Source organism: Protopterus annectens, chromosome 10.part0 (genome assembly GCF_019279795.1).
Source record: "Protopterus annectens isolate FY-2018-M chromosome 10.part0, PAN1.0, whole genome shotgun sequence".
Classification (NCBI taxonomy): Eukaryota; Metazoa; Chordata; order Ceratodontiformes; family Protopteridae; genus Protopterus; species Protopterus annectens.
In genome coordinates, this window is record NC_056744.1 from 1,801,814,771 (window position 1) to 1,801,832,033 (window position 17,263).

Here is a 17,263-nt window from a genome sequence, read left to right on the forward strand (position 1 = left end):
TGAGAACCATATTGGTATGTGGGGTGCAGTGACTTGAGTGCATGATTGAGTGTTCTGACTTCACACAGGCAAGTAACTGTTATCTTTTCTTTGTCCAGCCTCATCAGTGGGCCACACACAGTGTAGTCCCCAATGACGACTATTAGGTAGTGTGTGCTTGTCTTATGTGCTTTGTGCTTGGGGGACCATTAGGTGTAGGCTTATGTGAGATGTTTGGTGTTGCTTTTGGTGAGCACTTTAGTGATTGCTGAAGAGCTGTGCTGCATTTAGGTGGCTTTGGAGGTCTTTGAGGTTTGGGAAGGTTTCTTTTAAGCACCTCAACGTAAGACAGTTTGTGTGTGTGTCTGTGTGTGTGTGACAACCTCATTAGTATACAAGAATTTTGCCTGCAAGAAGGTTCTTTATTTACATCTATTACATGCTGTGTTATTTTCTTTAATGATTAGCTGGTTGTCTGAGAATATGATTGCTACTTTACCTTAGGATGCCCAAATCTACCAAGTTGTCCACAGAAACATTTGGAAATTACATAACCATGTTGTCTGGCCCTGTAATAGGGTTGGCTGTTTAGTATTAAGGATTGGGTTTTAACTGGGGTCTCCTAGGATAGTTTCTGGGGTTAAGGGCAGGATGTTATATAATGCTAGGACATGGCAGTGCTATTTGATGCACAAGCTAGCTGCTCTAAGCTTATTTCTGCACAATGCCATGCTGTTTAACAGGTTTTGGATCTAATCCTAACTTTATAGGTAAGCTTTACTTCCTAGGTGTTTGCTGCTGATTTGGTGTTTACAACCCAAATAGAACCCTTAGGTCCGAAGATAAGAAGCTCTTCACTATCTCCAAACCCAGTAAAACTGCGGGGCAAAGCCTATACTTTCACTATGTTGCAAAAGTGTGGAACTCCTCCCACTACCAATAAGAAGTACTTCTAACCCCGTAGCCTTCAAAACTTCAGTAAAACAACATATGTACAAGTCTTGGCAATGTGCCCATGCACAGATCCAGGCTAGTCTCTACCTTACTCCAAGGTAACAACTCCCTCATCTCCACACTAACACTACCTCTTTCTCTCTCCCTCCCCCCTTCACTGCACCTACCTTGTACAACCCCCCTCCATCCTGCCAAAGTGTCTCACACTCCCTCTTTTGCACTCAGTCGTATATCCCTACCTTTTTTGGCTTATTCCCAAACCTGTATATGTTTAATATCTGTAAGGGCAGTTTGATAGTTAACTGTACTTACTACTGTTTACCACCTGCTGTGTAGGAATGTCTTGTCATCAGTCTCACTACTGCACAGATACTACATGTATTATTAGTCTGCTGTAAATGTAATGCTTACCTACAACTTGTAAAAAGGTTTTAGCCATTTGTCCCTGCACAATGAATGTACCATTTGTATTTTCAATTTCTTGTTATTGCTCATTTATAATGTGTTTTGTACTGCACTGATTATGCTATGTATAAAAGTTTGTCATTTACTGTTGCTAACTGGAGCTTTTCTTCCCTGGCCTCCACTGAAAAAGGGTTCTTCTGACCCAGTTGGACTATCCCGGAAAATGTAAAAGAAAATGAAAGAAAATAACTGTCTTACAAGGTAGTGCTAACCAGCATGGCTCAGTGGGCAGCTCCATGCAATGAAGAAAACAAGCTTGAAAACTGACTCCTGTGCCGTCTAGCCAACAAGTAACCAGACTTTTGAGTTTCTTACAGTGCTTCCCAACTTAGAGAGCAGGTAAACATGTTCTGCAACATGTCTGCTCCTGGAATTTCTTAATGTAAAAGCATAGCAAAAGCAGCTCTCAGATGCAGATTAAACAAGTCAGTCCCTGGCTAATTCATGCTTCTACAAAGAGATTTGGAGGCACACAGACTTGAAAAGTCAGCAAACAGAGGAATGACTATTTCTGCCACAAAATTAAATCAGTGCTTCAAAAAATGCTCAAAACAGTAGTGATCACTGTATAAAGCAAGTACAAGGGTGGTTAAACAAGAAAACAGTGGAAAAGCATTGCAAAGTTGTCTGTAAGAGGGTTTGGGAATTGGCATAGTGGTCAAGCTGTTTACCTCCCAGAGACAAGATATATGATTTGGTTCTTACCTTTTGTGGGATATTGGCTAGGTTTAAATTGGCCCTCAAGGACATCTAGCAGTACTTTACTATGAACCTGTATTCCTCTTTTTATTGGATTTTAGAGGTTTGTTTAGGGTTCAAGTATCTGATACGGTAACCTATACATTGAGCTGGGGGAGGAGCCCTGAGTCATGGATATGAGAATCTAAAAAAGGTTCTGATGTCTGATATGGTAACCTATACAGTGAGCTGGACAGAGGCAGACATCTTGTATCTAGTGTTATGGAAAGTATATAACTTTCGTTTCTTTTTATAAGTAATTCAGGGGGTTGCATTGTACTAGGCTGGCAGTCTGTGATGCATATGATAAAAGAAGAGTGCCTGTGTGACCAGTGCATTAGTCATTATTACCGTAATGTAGAACTGGCTGTAGTACACTTTCTGTTGCTCGTCTGATTTGCATTGTTTGTCTCCAGTGAATGTAATTGTATCTTTAGTATTGAGGTCTGTTCAGTACATTTTATGCTGAGTTGTACAGTTTAGTTGATAAAAGAAATGTTCAGAAGTCATACCAGGTATGCTTAAGAACTTTAGGGCTGCATCTTTTGAGGTGTATTTCATGTCTTATGCACTATTTTCAGAGCATTGCTGACCAGTGGCCTGATGTGATAATATATAGCCACCTGCAGGTCTTCATGACCCAGTTTTGTTTGTAAGGAATCGGTCTCCCTCATCAGTTCCTGATTCTCTTTCCTCTCTTGTTTCCCACAGAAAAGCTCAGGAGAGCCAGAAAGAGATGAAGCTCCTGCTGGACATGTACAAGTCGGCTCCCAAGGAGCAGAGAGACAAGGTGCAGCTCATGGCTGCGGAGAAGAAGACCAAAGCTGAGGTACACCTTAAAGCCATGGGTTCAATTCTGAATGCAGTCTTCTGTTAATAATACCTTTTACTGCTAATGATCTGTGCTCAGTATTCCTGCAGTCTAACAAGTCTCTGTATTCTGAGTGTTATTTTTTCGGTTCCACCTGTTGACCTCGTGTCATGTGGTTTCTCTGCTGCTTGTCTGTTGCCACTGCCCATGCATTTGTAAAATTTTCTTAGGTAGGGTATTTGGAGTCTTGTATGGCAACGTCACTGCAGATGAGCATGCCTTTAAACTTGCCTTTTCCTGTAAGGCATGTGTCCATGTCTGCCTATAATTCTGCATAGGCCTGGTTTGGCATCCCACTGCTCTGCTAATGTGAGCCATGGGTGTATCAGATTTCTTAAAACCCCATGCTCTTACCAAGTCAGATGAAAGAGCAGTATCATTGGACCAGTTAATTTCTTTCACTCTCCTGCTGGCCTTCCATGAGCAAATTGTTGCTGTTGCATGCCCATGGCTTCTTTGGTCTCTGAATCAGTTGTGCTGTTGCATGCCCATGGCTACTTTGGTCTCTGAATCAGTTGTGCTGTTGCATGCCCATGGCTACTTTGGTCTCTGAATCAGTTGTGCTGTTTCATGCCCATGGCTACTTTGGTCTCTGAATCAGTTGTGCTGTTGCATGCCCATGGCTACTTTGGTCTGTGAATCAGTTGTGCTGTTGCATGCCCGTGACTACTTTGGTCTGTGAATCAGTTGTGCTGTTGCATGCCCGTGGCTACTTTGGTCTGTGAATCAGTTGTACTGTTGCATGCCGTGGCTACTTTGGTCTGTGAATCAGTTGTGCTGTTGCATGCCCGTGGCTACTTTGGTCTGTGAATCAGTTGTGCTGTTGCTTGCCCGTGGCTACTTTGGTCTGTGAATCAGTTGTGCTGTTGCATGCCCATGGCTACTTTGGTAGTTGTGCTGTGCTTCCTTCATTCTCAAAGCCTGTGCTCCGCTGTGATCACATGTTACTGTACATTGAGCCATCGTCCCTTTGTCGTGCTTGAAGTGCGGATATTTCACTACTTGTTGTAGAGACTTAGTGTTGGAATTATGTGCCTGTAGAATGTTGGTTGGAGGAGTTTTTAAATTCTGGTATCCCAGTTTGATAGGAGCATTAGCTCGCTGCATTTTAACTTTAGAACTTTAAGTTATGTATTCCCCCAGTGTCCAGACGGATTGTTGGAACTGAACCTAGAGGCTGTGTATTAGAATTCTGGGCCACTGAGGTGTGGTTTTGCATCGATGTTCTGTTCTGCTAAATTATTTATTTATTTTTCCACTTAGGAATAATAGTTCCTGCAGATTGTATTTAAAGTGCAATAATAATACAGTCTGTGTGCACTGATATCCTGACTGAAATCACTATTGCAGTATTCCTGATGTATGGGTTGTCACCAGTGACATCTGGCTGGGCTATCAAAGCTTTACCTTCCCACAGTCATGCATCTGCATGACCTCCGCTCATATGCTTAGGGGTGTATAGATAGACGTATGAGTGTTGATTGCCGCCAGCCCAAATGCAGGTCATGCATCCATTAGACTGATTGCTATTTGATCATTGGTACCTTTGCTTTGATCATTTATCCAGGTAAGCGTCCTGTTGGGGAACCTTCTTTTTCACTCGTACTGTTTTGCTGAAAATTGTTAGATGTCGGCTAGGAAGGGTAAGTGTGAGTGCAGTAGGCAGATTCTGTACAAGGAATTGCATACCAGGTGTCTCTTGGCTATGCCCAGAACACTGTCACAAATCTTGTTCAATCTGTCATTTGTTCTCAGATGTCTCTGTGTCCCTCTTTCACTGAAGAGAGAACTAAATAAGCCCAGAATGGATCTACAATCCAGTGTATCAGACTCCGACATACCCGCTGAGATTCTAGAACCTGTGATATGCCAGGTTACTTCTCAGTTTCCCGCTACCAAGACCCTGATAGAGGTCGGTATGGCTCCTGAGTTCTTGCAGTCTATTGATACGTTTGATGAACCATGATTCATTTCCAAGGGATCTGTTTGCATCCATCAAATTTTAGTTTGGGAAGAGATCCCAGGCTCTTTAATAGAAGTTAGACGGGGTTCCGAACCTTCACTTCTCAACCAAACAGACATAACATCAAAAAAGAAACAGAAGACTAGGCATGTAGCCTGTCCTTCAGTAGCTAGGGAAAAGCAGTGGTTATATTTCTCGCAGGGTTTGTTCAAAGCTATTATGTCTTTGAAACCTCCTTTCTTTGTGTCTCTGCAGCCACAGACTAGTTCTCAAAAAACTGCCTTGGTTTCCTCCTCTGAAGAAGAACAAAACTATGATTGACAATGACCAGTCTCGAGATTATTCCTGTCGGCTGCATTCTGCTGGAGAAATCTGTTTGGATGAAGAGCACTTTTGTGTCTCTGGATTCCCCTGTCAAAGAAGCTTCCTTTGGAGAGACTATCCAGAGCATGATGAAAGATTTTGAATAGCAAACCACTCAGATTTCTGTTCAGAAGAGATGTTACAGCCTCTTGGAAATGGATACTCTTGCCCCTTCTGCAGTCCCTCCTGTCTTTGAGGCTTTCTAGTCCACCTCTTCTGCACCTTATTTCCAATATCAACTCCTAAAAGACCAGACAGGTTTTACAAGGTGCCTGATGACCTAAAATACTTGTACAAGAATCCTGAGGCAGATCCCACTGCAGTATCTCTCTTCAGTTGAGCCCTCCAAGCTTCTGCCTAGTGCTAATGCTCTACCTACAAAGACGGTAAGGTTATGGATAGATGTGGAAAGGTTTACACCTCTGCTACCCTTGCTTTTAGGCCATTTAACTACCAGACTCAAATGGCAAAGTGCTTGATCTTTGTCCTGCAGTCCTTAAACAAAGTTATTCTGTACCTTGCTAAAGCAGACTCAAAGCAACAAATGCAGAGCCTACTGTCCCAGGCTGCTCAAATAGCCAGACACAACATTAAGTGCAGTTACAATGATGTAGATGTTTAGGTTCATAGGTATATACTAGGAGACCAGGGCCAGTTGTTTCCCTATGTATCATAAGCATTTATTAGGAGGGGTATGTTAAGAAGTTTCTTAGAGGTTATGTGGAGGGGGTTTGTTAGTTTGGGGATTACTGCTTGCTTCTGTCTATTAGAGACATGGGAGCCAGACCAAGGATAACTTTCTGATTTCCCATTCATTGCTCAAGGTTACACTTAAATAGGGATAGGGATGCACACTACTTCACATTGATGGGGAGCTGTTCTAGAGCATGGGGATCCTCTGAGATGCATATCTGTCTTGCCAGTATGTGTTGCTTGTGTCACAAACAAAATAATTCTTGAATCTAGTGGTTGTGATACTGTTTGTTTCATGAATGTGCAAAAGATGCATCAGAGCTGGATCCAGGGATACCTTGTATGCCAGGCATAGATTGCCTCTCAGTAACCTGAAGGAGACAGGGTAGAGATATAAGACTTTAAGACAGTCCATATAGGACAATGTGTTTGTATCCTGGATTCTCTTAGTAAGGAACCTTTTGTGAGTGTTTCAGCTGTTGCATATGTTTGGTCAGGTGCATGCTGGAAGGGGCATTGTATTCAATAATGGGTATGATAAGGGCCATATGAAATGGCACTATGACTTCCTGTGACTCATATGCCATGCTATTACTTATTAAACAAACCAATGCTAATAAGAAGTCCTTCTTTAACTCTGCTCAACTCAACAGGAAATCCAACCCCCGTAAGTTCTGGTTGACCATTAATAAAATTCTTTCTCCTGGCCGCTCCTCAAACCCCTCCCTCTACACTAATACATGCCCTCTGAAAACAGCTACCCTACTCGATAAACATTTTATTGACACTATTCAGGTGTTCTTACCATCCAGTGGTAACTCTACTCCTCAGCCTACCCCTCCCATCCCATCTAACAATAATGCTTTCTCCTTTCATCCTGTTCCTACTTCTTACCTCCGATCTCTTCTTCTTATGCTAAAACCCTGCTCCCCTTCCACTGATAATCTACCCCCTACCTTCCTCAAACTGGCTGATGACTCAATTGCTTACCCAGTGTCTATACTAATCAATAGATCCATTCAAGAATCTGCTGTACCTACCCTTTGGAAATCCTTTTACACTATTCCTCTACACAAAAGTGGTAACTCCACAGACCCATCTAACTGCCGTCCCATAGCTATCCTATCCCCCTCCCTAAAATTCTCGAAAAATGCATCCACTCACAACTACTAAAATACCTCATCCAACACAATCTTCTCATACCCACCCAGCATGGTTTTTGTCCCAACCACAGTACAACTACTGCCCTCCTATCCTTTACCCATACCATTGCTGAGGCCCTAGATAATAAACTCATCTCTTGTCTCTTCCTTGACCTTTCCAAAGTGTTTGATGCCGTCTCCCATCCCCTACTGCTATCTAAACTTGAAAGTCTCAATCTATCTTTCTTCCTCGTCCCTTACCTGGGTCTGCAGTTACTTATCCTGCAGGCAGCAGTCTGTTAAATGGCTCTCTTCCTCTTCTCCATTCTTACCTGTCCCAACAGGGTTCCCGAAGGCTCCATCCTAGGTCCCTTCCTGTTCAATATCTTCACCAATGACCTCCACACATCTTGTAAACAATCCTCCTTTATCCAATATGCCGATGATTCAACTCTCATCTCCATCTCTGATAACATCTCTGAACTTCATACACTCGCTCAACATACCTTTTCATCTAGCGAACAGTGGCTAACCGGCAACCTACTCATCCTCAACCCAAAAAAGACCAAACTCTTACTATTTTTCCCCCGCTCTCTCACTTGCCACAAATCCTCCTTTTCTATGACTTCCTCTAATAACACAATTATTAAACCTGAACCTCACACTAATCCCCTAGGAGTCGTCATTGATGATGAACTCAAATTTAATATGCACCTTCTCCAATGCATAAAAAAAAAAAAAACAGAAACTAGGTTCACTTTATCGTAACAAAAAATTTCCAACTCCAAATGCTAGACTCTCCCCTCCTCCACTCCTCCCTTCTTTATGCTGCCCCTGTGTTCACCAGCATTCAAACCACAACCTTAAATAAGCTCCAACAAACTTACCATAAGATTGCTAGGTTCATCACCAACTCTCCGTACAATACACATCACTGCCTGGCCCTTACATCCCTCCACTGGCTTGAATTCCCCCATTTACTGTTGCTGTCACAACTTCAAGTGTTACACTTCATACTCTATAAACCTTCATCCTGCTCTGCTCTCTCTTCCCTCATCTCTATCTACACACCTTCTCACACTCTGTACCTCTAATCAGCAACTGCTACACACATACCAACCTAAAAAAGTAGTAGGCAAACTCATATATGAATACTCCATTATCCAAACGTGGAATAAACTTCCTAGAGATGTAAGTTCTACCATTCACCCATCCCACTTTAAAGAAAAACTCAAACTTCATCTGCTTAACTCCAAACTCTGTTCATGTCACGCCCCAACTTAACCCTCTCTCCCCTCTTTGTGTACCTTCCCAGTAACCCCTTCTCAACTTTAGTATTTCTTCTATTTGTGGATATGTATTCTACTTTATACCCATATCTGATGGATCAAACTCTTGTAAATATGTAAATAAACAACTACTGTATAAACTTAGGAAAGACATAACTACGTGCTTCCATTTTTTTGCTTTTATAATTCAAACGTTACTGTATAATTCAGTTTCTCATCTAATGTTAATGTAAATGTTGTCATTGTTTGTTTTTTCTATAAACTGTTTTTTTGGAGCTTTTCTCCTCCAGTCTCCACTGAAAACTGGCCACAAGGCCAACTGGAGCAACCCAGTTAACAAATGTCAGTAAATAAATTAGTTGGGCAATGTAAAATGATTTTCTTAATACCTTGACCACATGTTTGGCAAAGGCCAGATTACTGTCCACGTATGTTCCCAGTTCCCTGACTAATGGGTTAACTCTTAGGGTTGTCTTTTTGATGGAGTAATTAGCCTGGGTGTCAGTTTTCCCAAAAGGCACTATAATGCATTTCTTGCCTTTGAGCTTTAGTCAGAGACTTTGGCAGCAGTCATTTGTCTGTGTTAGACCATCTTGTAAGATGTTTGTGCCATGGAAGGCATCTGTGATAGCTCCCAATTTGCAGTCATCTGTGAACTTGGTCAGCCAAATGCCCTGACATTAGCCTTTACCTTTGAGTAGTACTTGCCAAACTGGAGCGGTCCCAGCACAGAGCCTTGAGGTACCCCAATGGTAACCGGTCTCTTAGAGGAGGTGATATCACCAATCCAGATTTCCTGGGTCCTGTCTGCGAGCCAGCTGGCAATCCAACAAGTAATGTAGGGGGTTTTGCCCAATTTGGTGATTTTGTCAACTGTACCCAAGTGGGGTATTGCATCGAATGCCTTAGCCAGGTCCAGGTAGGCAGTATGCACAAGTTTCCCCTCATCCACTGCCTTGCTGACCTTCTGAAAGAAATTCACCAGGTTTAGTAGGCTTGACCTTCCTTTGACAAATCCAAACAGAGTTGGGTCCAGTGTCTAAAGGTTGCCTGTGTCTTTGTTGATAATTTCCATCATAATTCATTCCATGGCTTTGTATATTAGACTAGGCAAACTAATAGATCTGTAGTTTCTGGGGTCTGTTGATTGTCCATTCTTATGAAGTGGGATAACCATTGCAGTCCTCCATTCTCGTGGTATAAAGCCTGTTGAGGCTATAGTTGAAAAGTGACTCAAGTGGTCCTGATAAGTCATGATCTGAGCTAGTTGACTTCATTTGGTCTTCAACCTGTGGGTCTGTGGAACCGAATCAGATCTGACATGGCCGCATAACCAGCATCTGATCCGAGCTCCAAGCTCCTCCCCTTACCCATAATGCCCATCTTTTTCCTCCCATCAGATCTCGTCTGCCACTGAATAGCTTGCATTGTGGTCTTGAGCTCTGAGTGATTTTCATGGTGAGTAGTTAGTTTTTTTGATCTCTCTTCAATTTTGGTGTTTCTTCCATCTTCCCTACCTCCCCTTTCCTCGTTGGCCATTAATATTTAAAAAAAAAAAAAAAAAGTCGTTCCCTCTAGGCCTTCCTGCGTTTAACTTTCTTGTGTTAATGTGTGTGTGTGTGTGTGTGTGTGTGTGTGTGTGTGTGTGTGTGTGTGTGTGTGTGTGTGTGTGTGTGTGTGTGTGTGTGACTGTGTGCCTTTTGGTGTTCACGGTTAGGAGTATGGTTGATACCCCTAAACCTGGATTCAGGAAGTGTACAGTGTGTATCCATAAGCTCTCCCCAGCCGATGGCTACACTTTGTGTGTAGTTTGTCTGGGAGCAGCCCACTTGCTTATCCCCTGCACTATCTGTGTGGGATTCAACCCGCGTGCTCTTAAGGACAGGAGAGATAAGCTGATCCTGAAGGGTTTGCTCCCCTCCCCGGGAACGGCTGTTCCCGCACCTCCGGCTTCGGCCACTTCTTCCTCTGCTTCTGTCTCTTCTCATTCCCAGGTCCCTGGGATTCAAACTCCTGCCAAGAGGCCTGGGGAAGGAGAAGCACTATAAAAAGGACAGACCCAGGAAATGGTCTACGGACTGCTCAGCTCCGGTGGGGCCTCCACATAAGTCTAAGACCTCCGCAGCTCCGTTCTCCAAGGTTCTCCCCAGAGCCGAACATGTCTCAGTCTCCTCTGAGGGCTACTCCTCATCGACACTCCCGGCCGGTGTCGGCCTCCTCTTCCTGGTCTACCCATAGCCTTAGCGAGGCGGAGATGGACAGAATAATGTGGAAGTTCATCCACACCCAAATCCAAATGTGAATCTTGCCAGCCCAGTATCCCTCTGGAGCTGGGAGCTCGCAGACCTTTTTCACCCCAATAACTCCTTCTCCGATCCAACCTTCGGTTCGGAGTCTTTGGATTCGAGGATTCTCGGGTCAGGGGGTTGGCACAGAAGGTACCTTGTACCTTGACGTGAGTGTATCAGATCAGAGTTCTTGGAGTGTACTCTTGGCGTCGGATCTGAGGGGGTGCTGTCTGCTCCGAGTTTGTCAGAATACAGTCTTTCCCTCAGCATCTCTGCTCATGCAGTCTCTGCTCCGACTCCCCCGTCAGATCCGAGGGGGACAGTTCCTATGCTTGTTTCTCATGATGTCTGCTCCCCATTGGCCTTTGACGTGGTGGAGAGGGTTCTCTTGAGTGCGAGACCCCTGACCACCTTGTCTTCGGACTCCACCCCGGCTCTGTTGGTTTTGGGTATGGCTCCGACCCTCCTGCCATGTCAGGGACAGCCTGTTCCTGGCTTGCCTCAGGAAGCCCCCATTCGGGAGCAGGAAGATGTTTGTGAGTTCCCCTCTGAGAGTCCTACCGAGGTGGCTCCTCGCAAATGGAAGTGCAAAAGGAGGCACTTGGACTCCTCCCCAGCATCCCTCACTGAAGACATTGACTTGGAGGAAGGGGAAGGTTCCCCCTGATCAACCCCTGAGGATATCTCCTTTGAAGACATCATGGAACTCCTTTACCAGAGGGTGGGGTGGTCCACCCAAAAAACAACTCTGGATGAGTCAGCGTTCCTAGAGGCATTTGGCTCAGGCCCATCTACTTCCTAGGTGCCCACTGTCATGGACCTTCTTGTGGACCTCATAACGTCTTGGGCATGGAAGGAACCGGACACTGTGGAGCCCATCCCCAAGCACACAGATAAGGTCCTCAGCCCCCCACCAGACAGGACTAGTTGGAGCAAGGGTTCCCCAGTGGACACTATGGTGGTGGCAGCCACCACGAAGAAAGAGCTCATGCAGGAGAGCTCTATGGTCCATCCTTCTGTCTGGGAGTCGGGGACCATGGACCATCTAGGGAAGTGGGTGCACATTTCAAGAACCTTTACTATAAGGGAGCTGAACTATATGGAGCATGTCATTCAGCTGCAGCAAGACCTAGTTAAGGAGATCGCTGAGTCGCCCCTGGATTCCATGTCACCGGAGAGCAAGAAGACTTTCTCTGCATGGATGGCCACTCTTGAAGCGGTAGCAAACAGGTCCATGCATCTTCTTTCCTATATTATGGAGGGAGCCGCCAGGGCAGCTGGTTCCGGCGTTGCCATGAGGCAGCATGCCTGGCTCCAACTTTGTCAATTCTCGGAGCCCTTCAAGGCGTCATTTGCAAATGCCTCTTATGATGGTTCTTCCCTGTTTGGAAAGACAGTTTGTGAGACCCTGATCCAGAGTTAGAAAGACGGGAAGATACTGCCATCGGGATCCACTTCTCCCCTCAAAAATCCTTCTCAAGGAATCAGCGAGGGACAAAGAAGATGTGGTTCTGGAAAGCATTCTCCAAGGACACTCAGGACTCAACTTCTCCCAGAGGCAAGAGGGGGTTATGACAGATGCCATCCTAGAGGCAGAGGGGGTCCGAGAAATTTCGGGTCCCGAGAACTGTTCTCGGGCAGACCTGCACAGCAGCCCAACTGCTCGTCTTTGGAGGCAGTCTGGGGTCGACTTTCACTACATCCAGCGGCGTGGGAGTCCTTAACAGATCATTGAGTGATTCCAGTTATATCCAAAGGTTATTCATCCCCTTCACTGAACCACTTCTCCCACCAAAATGCCTCCCAGATGTTCCACCCGCGCAAAGGAAGGTCGCAGCACTAGAAATAGACAAGCTGCTAAGAAAGTGAATCATCCAACCCATTCCCCTAGACCAATCTGAATCAGGCATTTATTCCAGGTTCTTTTTAGTGCCAAAGAAAATGGGGGACCTAAGACCAACTCTGGATCTAATCACCTTGAACCTGTCAGTAGCCAAAGAGAAATTCTAGATGGTCACTCTTCAAATCTGTCCTGCCCTACTTGCAGGCGAAAGATTGGATGTGCTCGATCAACCTTCAGGATGCATACTATCATATCAAGATGAACAGGCGCTCCTGCAGGTTTCTCCGCTTCCGGCTGGGGGCCAATCATTATCAGTTCAGAGCCCTCCCCTTTGGTCTCACCACAACCCCCAGGGTGCTCCCCAAAGTGATGGCTGTCTTAGCGGCTCACCTGAGGCTTCAGGGAATTCAGGTCTTCCCTTACCTGGATGATTGGCTGTTTGCTGCCCTTACAAAGCTTCTGCTTTGCTGAGCCAGGGATTATTTCCTTTTATTAGCGAACAGTCTGGGCATCATCATCAGTCTCAGCAAGTCATCAGTGACCCCAGTCCAGGTTCTAGAATTCATTGGGTCTCTGTTGGATACAATCCAAATGAAAGTTTACCTCACCCCAGAAAGGGTATACAATTTGAGTTCATGCTTGTATATTCTTCAGGATCATCTTCCCACAGCAGAGACAGTTCTGCGGGCGCTGGGGTCCATGGCAGCCACAATCAGTCTGCTACGCTTTGCACAACTTCATATGTGAATTCTCCAGTGGACGTTAGCAGTCCAATGGTCTCTACTAGATCTTACATTGTCCTGTCCAGTCCGTCTATCCCGGGTTTGTAGGAACTCTCTTCGGTGGTGGATTCTTTGCCTGGACCTTGTCAGGGGACATCCCTTTTTTCTGTCCTTTCCCAAAACCACAGTGACTATGGACGTCTCCCATCTAGGGTGGGGGGGGCATTGCTTGGGAAGGACAGCCCAAGGTATGTGGTCTCTTACCGAGACTACTTTGGATTTCAGCGTCCTGGAGATGAGGGCGGTTCTTCTGGCGTTGCAGGCCCTTCATGCCCATTTTCTTCTAGGGACTAGTGTGATCCAGACAGACAGCATGTTTGTAGTCTGGTATATCAACAAACAAGGAGGAACCAGGTCTTATCCCCTTTGTCGCGAATCCAAGAGAGTGTGGGAATGGGTCATTTCCACCGGCCGTTTTCTGGTGGCAACGCTCATTATGGCACGGTCTAACATTCTAGCAGACAGGATCTGCAGGTCTATTCTGATGCCTTACGAGTGGTCTCTGAATCCTTCAGTACTGGAACAGATCTTCCTCAAGTGGGGTTGGCCTTGCTGCAATCTCTTCGCATCTCCTTCCACCGTGAAATGCAGTGAGTTCTTCGCTCTAAATCTCACTCTGGGTGAAGTCCCCAGAGATGCACTGGTCCATGCTTGGCCTCCTGGTTTTCTTTATGCCTACCCCCTGTTACCTCTCATTTTAAACTTTCTTCAGGAAGCTTGCAAGCTGGGGAACACAGTGATCCTCATTGCCCCATTCTGACCTTGCCAAATCTGGTTTCCCTTCCCTTTGGTCTCCTCTAGTAGTTCCACCATGGACCTTGAATCTGGTTCCGGATTTCATTTCACATCCCTTGGGGATTCCTCACCCAGACCTGGACAGTCTAAACTCACCGCTTGACTGCTCTAGTTCCCTTGATTATTTGGACTCCCAGTTTATCCTCTCCGGTTAAAACCATTTTGGTGGTGGCTCATAAATCTTCCACCAGAAAAGTATATCGTAGTAAGTGGAAACAGTTCTCCATATGGGCCTGTCAGTGGGATTTGGATCCCTTTACAGCTCTTGTTCCAGCAGTTTTAGAATATTTGGCGGGGATCTTTCTACAAGGGGCTAGTTCCTCTATGGTTAAAGTCCAACTGGGTGCTATTTCTAATTTTCATGTGGTGGGAGAATGTCACTAGCCTCTTCTAGACTTTGCAAGACCTTCCTTAAAGGTACCTTTTTTTAAGGCCCCCGGTGAAGGATCCTACACCTCCATGGGACCTCACTTTTGTACTTCAGGATTTAGTCTCCCCTCCATTTGGGCCTGCAGCTTTGGTAGGTTTGCAGTATCTATCTTGGAAGACTGCTTTTTCGGTAGCTATTACATCTGCCAGGAGGGTATTGGAACTTCAGGCATTGTCCATCAAAGCTCCTTACATGATTTTTCATAAGGACAGGGTTTCCCTGTGCTCTAATCATGGCATCAGAAGCTAATATTAATCAAACTGTTAGTCTTCCTGTCTTTTTTCCTAATTTCCAGAAAAGGGGTGAATATAAATTGCATTTGCTGGATGTACACAGGCAATTGAGGTTTTACTTGCATAGGACAAAATCCTTTCGTAAATTAGATCAGTTGTTTGTCTCCTATTTAAAGCCATTCTTAGGGAAGCCAATTTCTAAAGTGACTAATGCTCGTTGGATTTCTTAATGCATTACTCAAGCATATTCTATCAAAGGAATTTCCCCTCTGGGTCAGGTAAAAGCCCATTCTACCAGGTCAGTGGCCACTTTAGTGGCTTTTTGGTCCAGTGTGTCATTGGATGATATTTGTTCTGTAGCCACCTGGTCCTCATCTCATACTTTCATCTCACATTACAAATTGGACATTGTATCCAGGAATAGGGCATACTTTGGCTCCGCGGTGCTCCAGAATATCCTTCCATAAGAGCCACCCAGGTGTTTGTAGCTGGGTCTTCTATCCCACAGGTTGAAGACCAAATGAAGTCAACTACTTCAGATAAAGAAGTTATGTACTCACCATAACGTTCCATCTGAGTAGTTATACTTCATTTGTTTTCAACCATCCCCCCTCCTTCTCCCGACCTTGTCACTATTGTCCTGGCCTTGTATTTGGGAGATGAACATCCCAGAGGATTCCCTTGGTATGCTTGGCTCAGGATTTTTTTGGGGTTCCGATAGTGGTAAGGTCTTATTGGGTCAGGCTTATGTTTTGTTGAGCAACAAACTCGATCTGAAGGGTGGAAGGATATGGGGCATTATGGGTAAGGGGAGGAGCTTGGAGCTCAGATCAGATGCTGGTTATGCGGCCGTGTCAGATCCGATTTGGATCCATAGACTCACAGGTTGAAGACAAATGAAGTACAACTACTCAGATGGAACATTATGGTGAGTACATAACTTCTTTTTTCCAGCTATTCAGGAGCATTCCAGGATGTTGTTTGGACCCACTGAGGCTATTTTTTTGGCTTGGCAAGCACCAGCAGGACCTACTCTCTGTTAATAGTTGGGGGGCTATGCTGGTGGGCATTTCATAGAGAGATGTGTGGGGGAGTGAGATTTGAGCTGAATTTATCAGCCAACAAATTTGCTGCATCACTGTGCTCAGTGAAATGGCACCATTGACCACCAGTCTAGCATACTGTTGTGTGTTGCCTTTGAGGTTTCAGACACAGCTGTAGAAGGTCTTGTGGTTGTCTTTATCCTGTGAGGCTATCTTGACCTTGCAATTGGCCATGTTGGATTTAGTCCTCTTAGTTTCCTGTTTAATTAGAGGCCCTTATCATTGTGGGAGTTGATCTTCCTGATTTTAGCCATGACCTTTTTTCCTTTTGCTGTATACCCTATTAAGGTTAAGATTCCACCAATGTGATTGGTTTTTAGAGTTTGTTTTGGGCTTGCTTTTTGTAGGTACAGCAGCCTCTGTACACGCATGTACATAGTTGTACATAGTCTCTGTGAACAGTTCCACACAATTTGATGTGAATTCGAGGTTGTGAGGGACACTAAGTTTTTATTAAACGTTCACTTAATAGGATGTAGGTTGCTTTGGAATAGTTCCTCACTGTTACAGGGTTTGCAGTTTTTAATTAGAAGGAGACCACTTTGTGGTCCGACTTCAACAGTGAGGACATGTCCCAGGCTACCATATTGGTGAGTACCAGGTCCAGTATGTTTGAACATTAGGTTGGTGTGCACACTATCTGGTCAAGGATATTTGTGTTAAAGTCCATGAATTGCTATACCTGAGAGTATGAGGCAGTGTATGTTACGTAGTTTATAGAGGGATTATTTGGTTTAATGTCGTGTCCCCAGCAGGTCTAGGTATGAGTTATGGGATTCTAGGGACATTGAGGGTGACCTGTAGCTGACTAGGATATGACATGAGACTTTGTCTGTGGTCATTTGCATGTGGATAAATTCCAGGGCATCATCCTGTTTAACCAAGTATAGTTATGATGCTTGCTAATGTAGATTGAGACTACTCCACCCTTTGTCCCTGTTTGTGCAGCTGATGAACTATATGTATGAGAGGCACTGAAGCCTTGCACTACTGGAGTGCTTTCTGCGTATTTATAGCTTAGTACTAGGCTAACTGCCCTCTTGGGCCAATTTAAGCCTAGCCAATTACCCCATGTGAGAATCAAACAGTGCACCTTGTGCTTCTTAGATAAGCACCTTAACCATTACACCAATCTCGCCCAAACCATGTGTAGATAATTGCATGGATGTCTTTATTCCCCAGAGTGAGGAGAGCTTGTAAGGTGTGGAGTTTCTCATTTTAGGTTCCTGGCATTGAGCACTAACACCTTTAGGTTTCTTGGGTTTTGTTTGCTTATGTCGGTAGGTTTGTCAGTGTGGCACTGACTAAGAAAGGCTCTAAGGAGGTGAATAA

The 17,263-nt window shown here is 44.7% G+C and overlaps 1 protein-coding gene across 5 annotated transcripts in view; it reads left to right on the forward strand.

Moving 5' to 3' along the window:
• The window catches only part of RNF40 (ring finger protein 40), a 713,617-nt gene that overhangs the window by 532,073 nt on the left and 164,281 nt on the right, over positions 1-17,263 (forward strand). For all 5 annotated transcript variants that reach the window (XM_044086638.1, XM_044086641.1, XM_044086639.1 and 2 more), the window contains one exon: positions 2,848-2,965. In XM_044086638.1, coding sequence (XP_043942573.1) covers positions 2,848-2,965 — 118 coding nt within the window. The remainder of the gene's footprint in view (positions 1-2,847; positions 2,966-17,263) is intronic.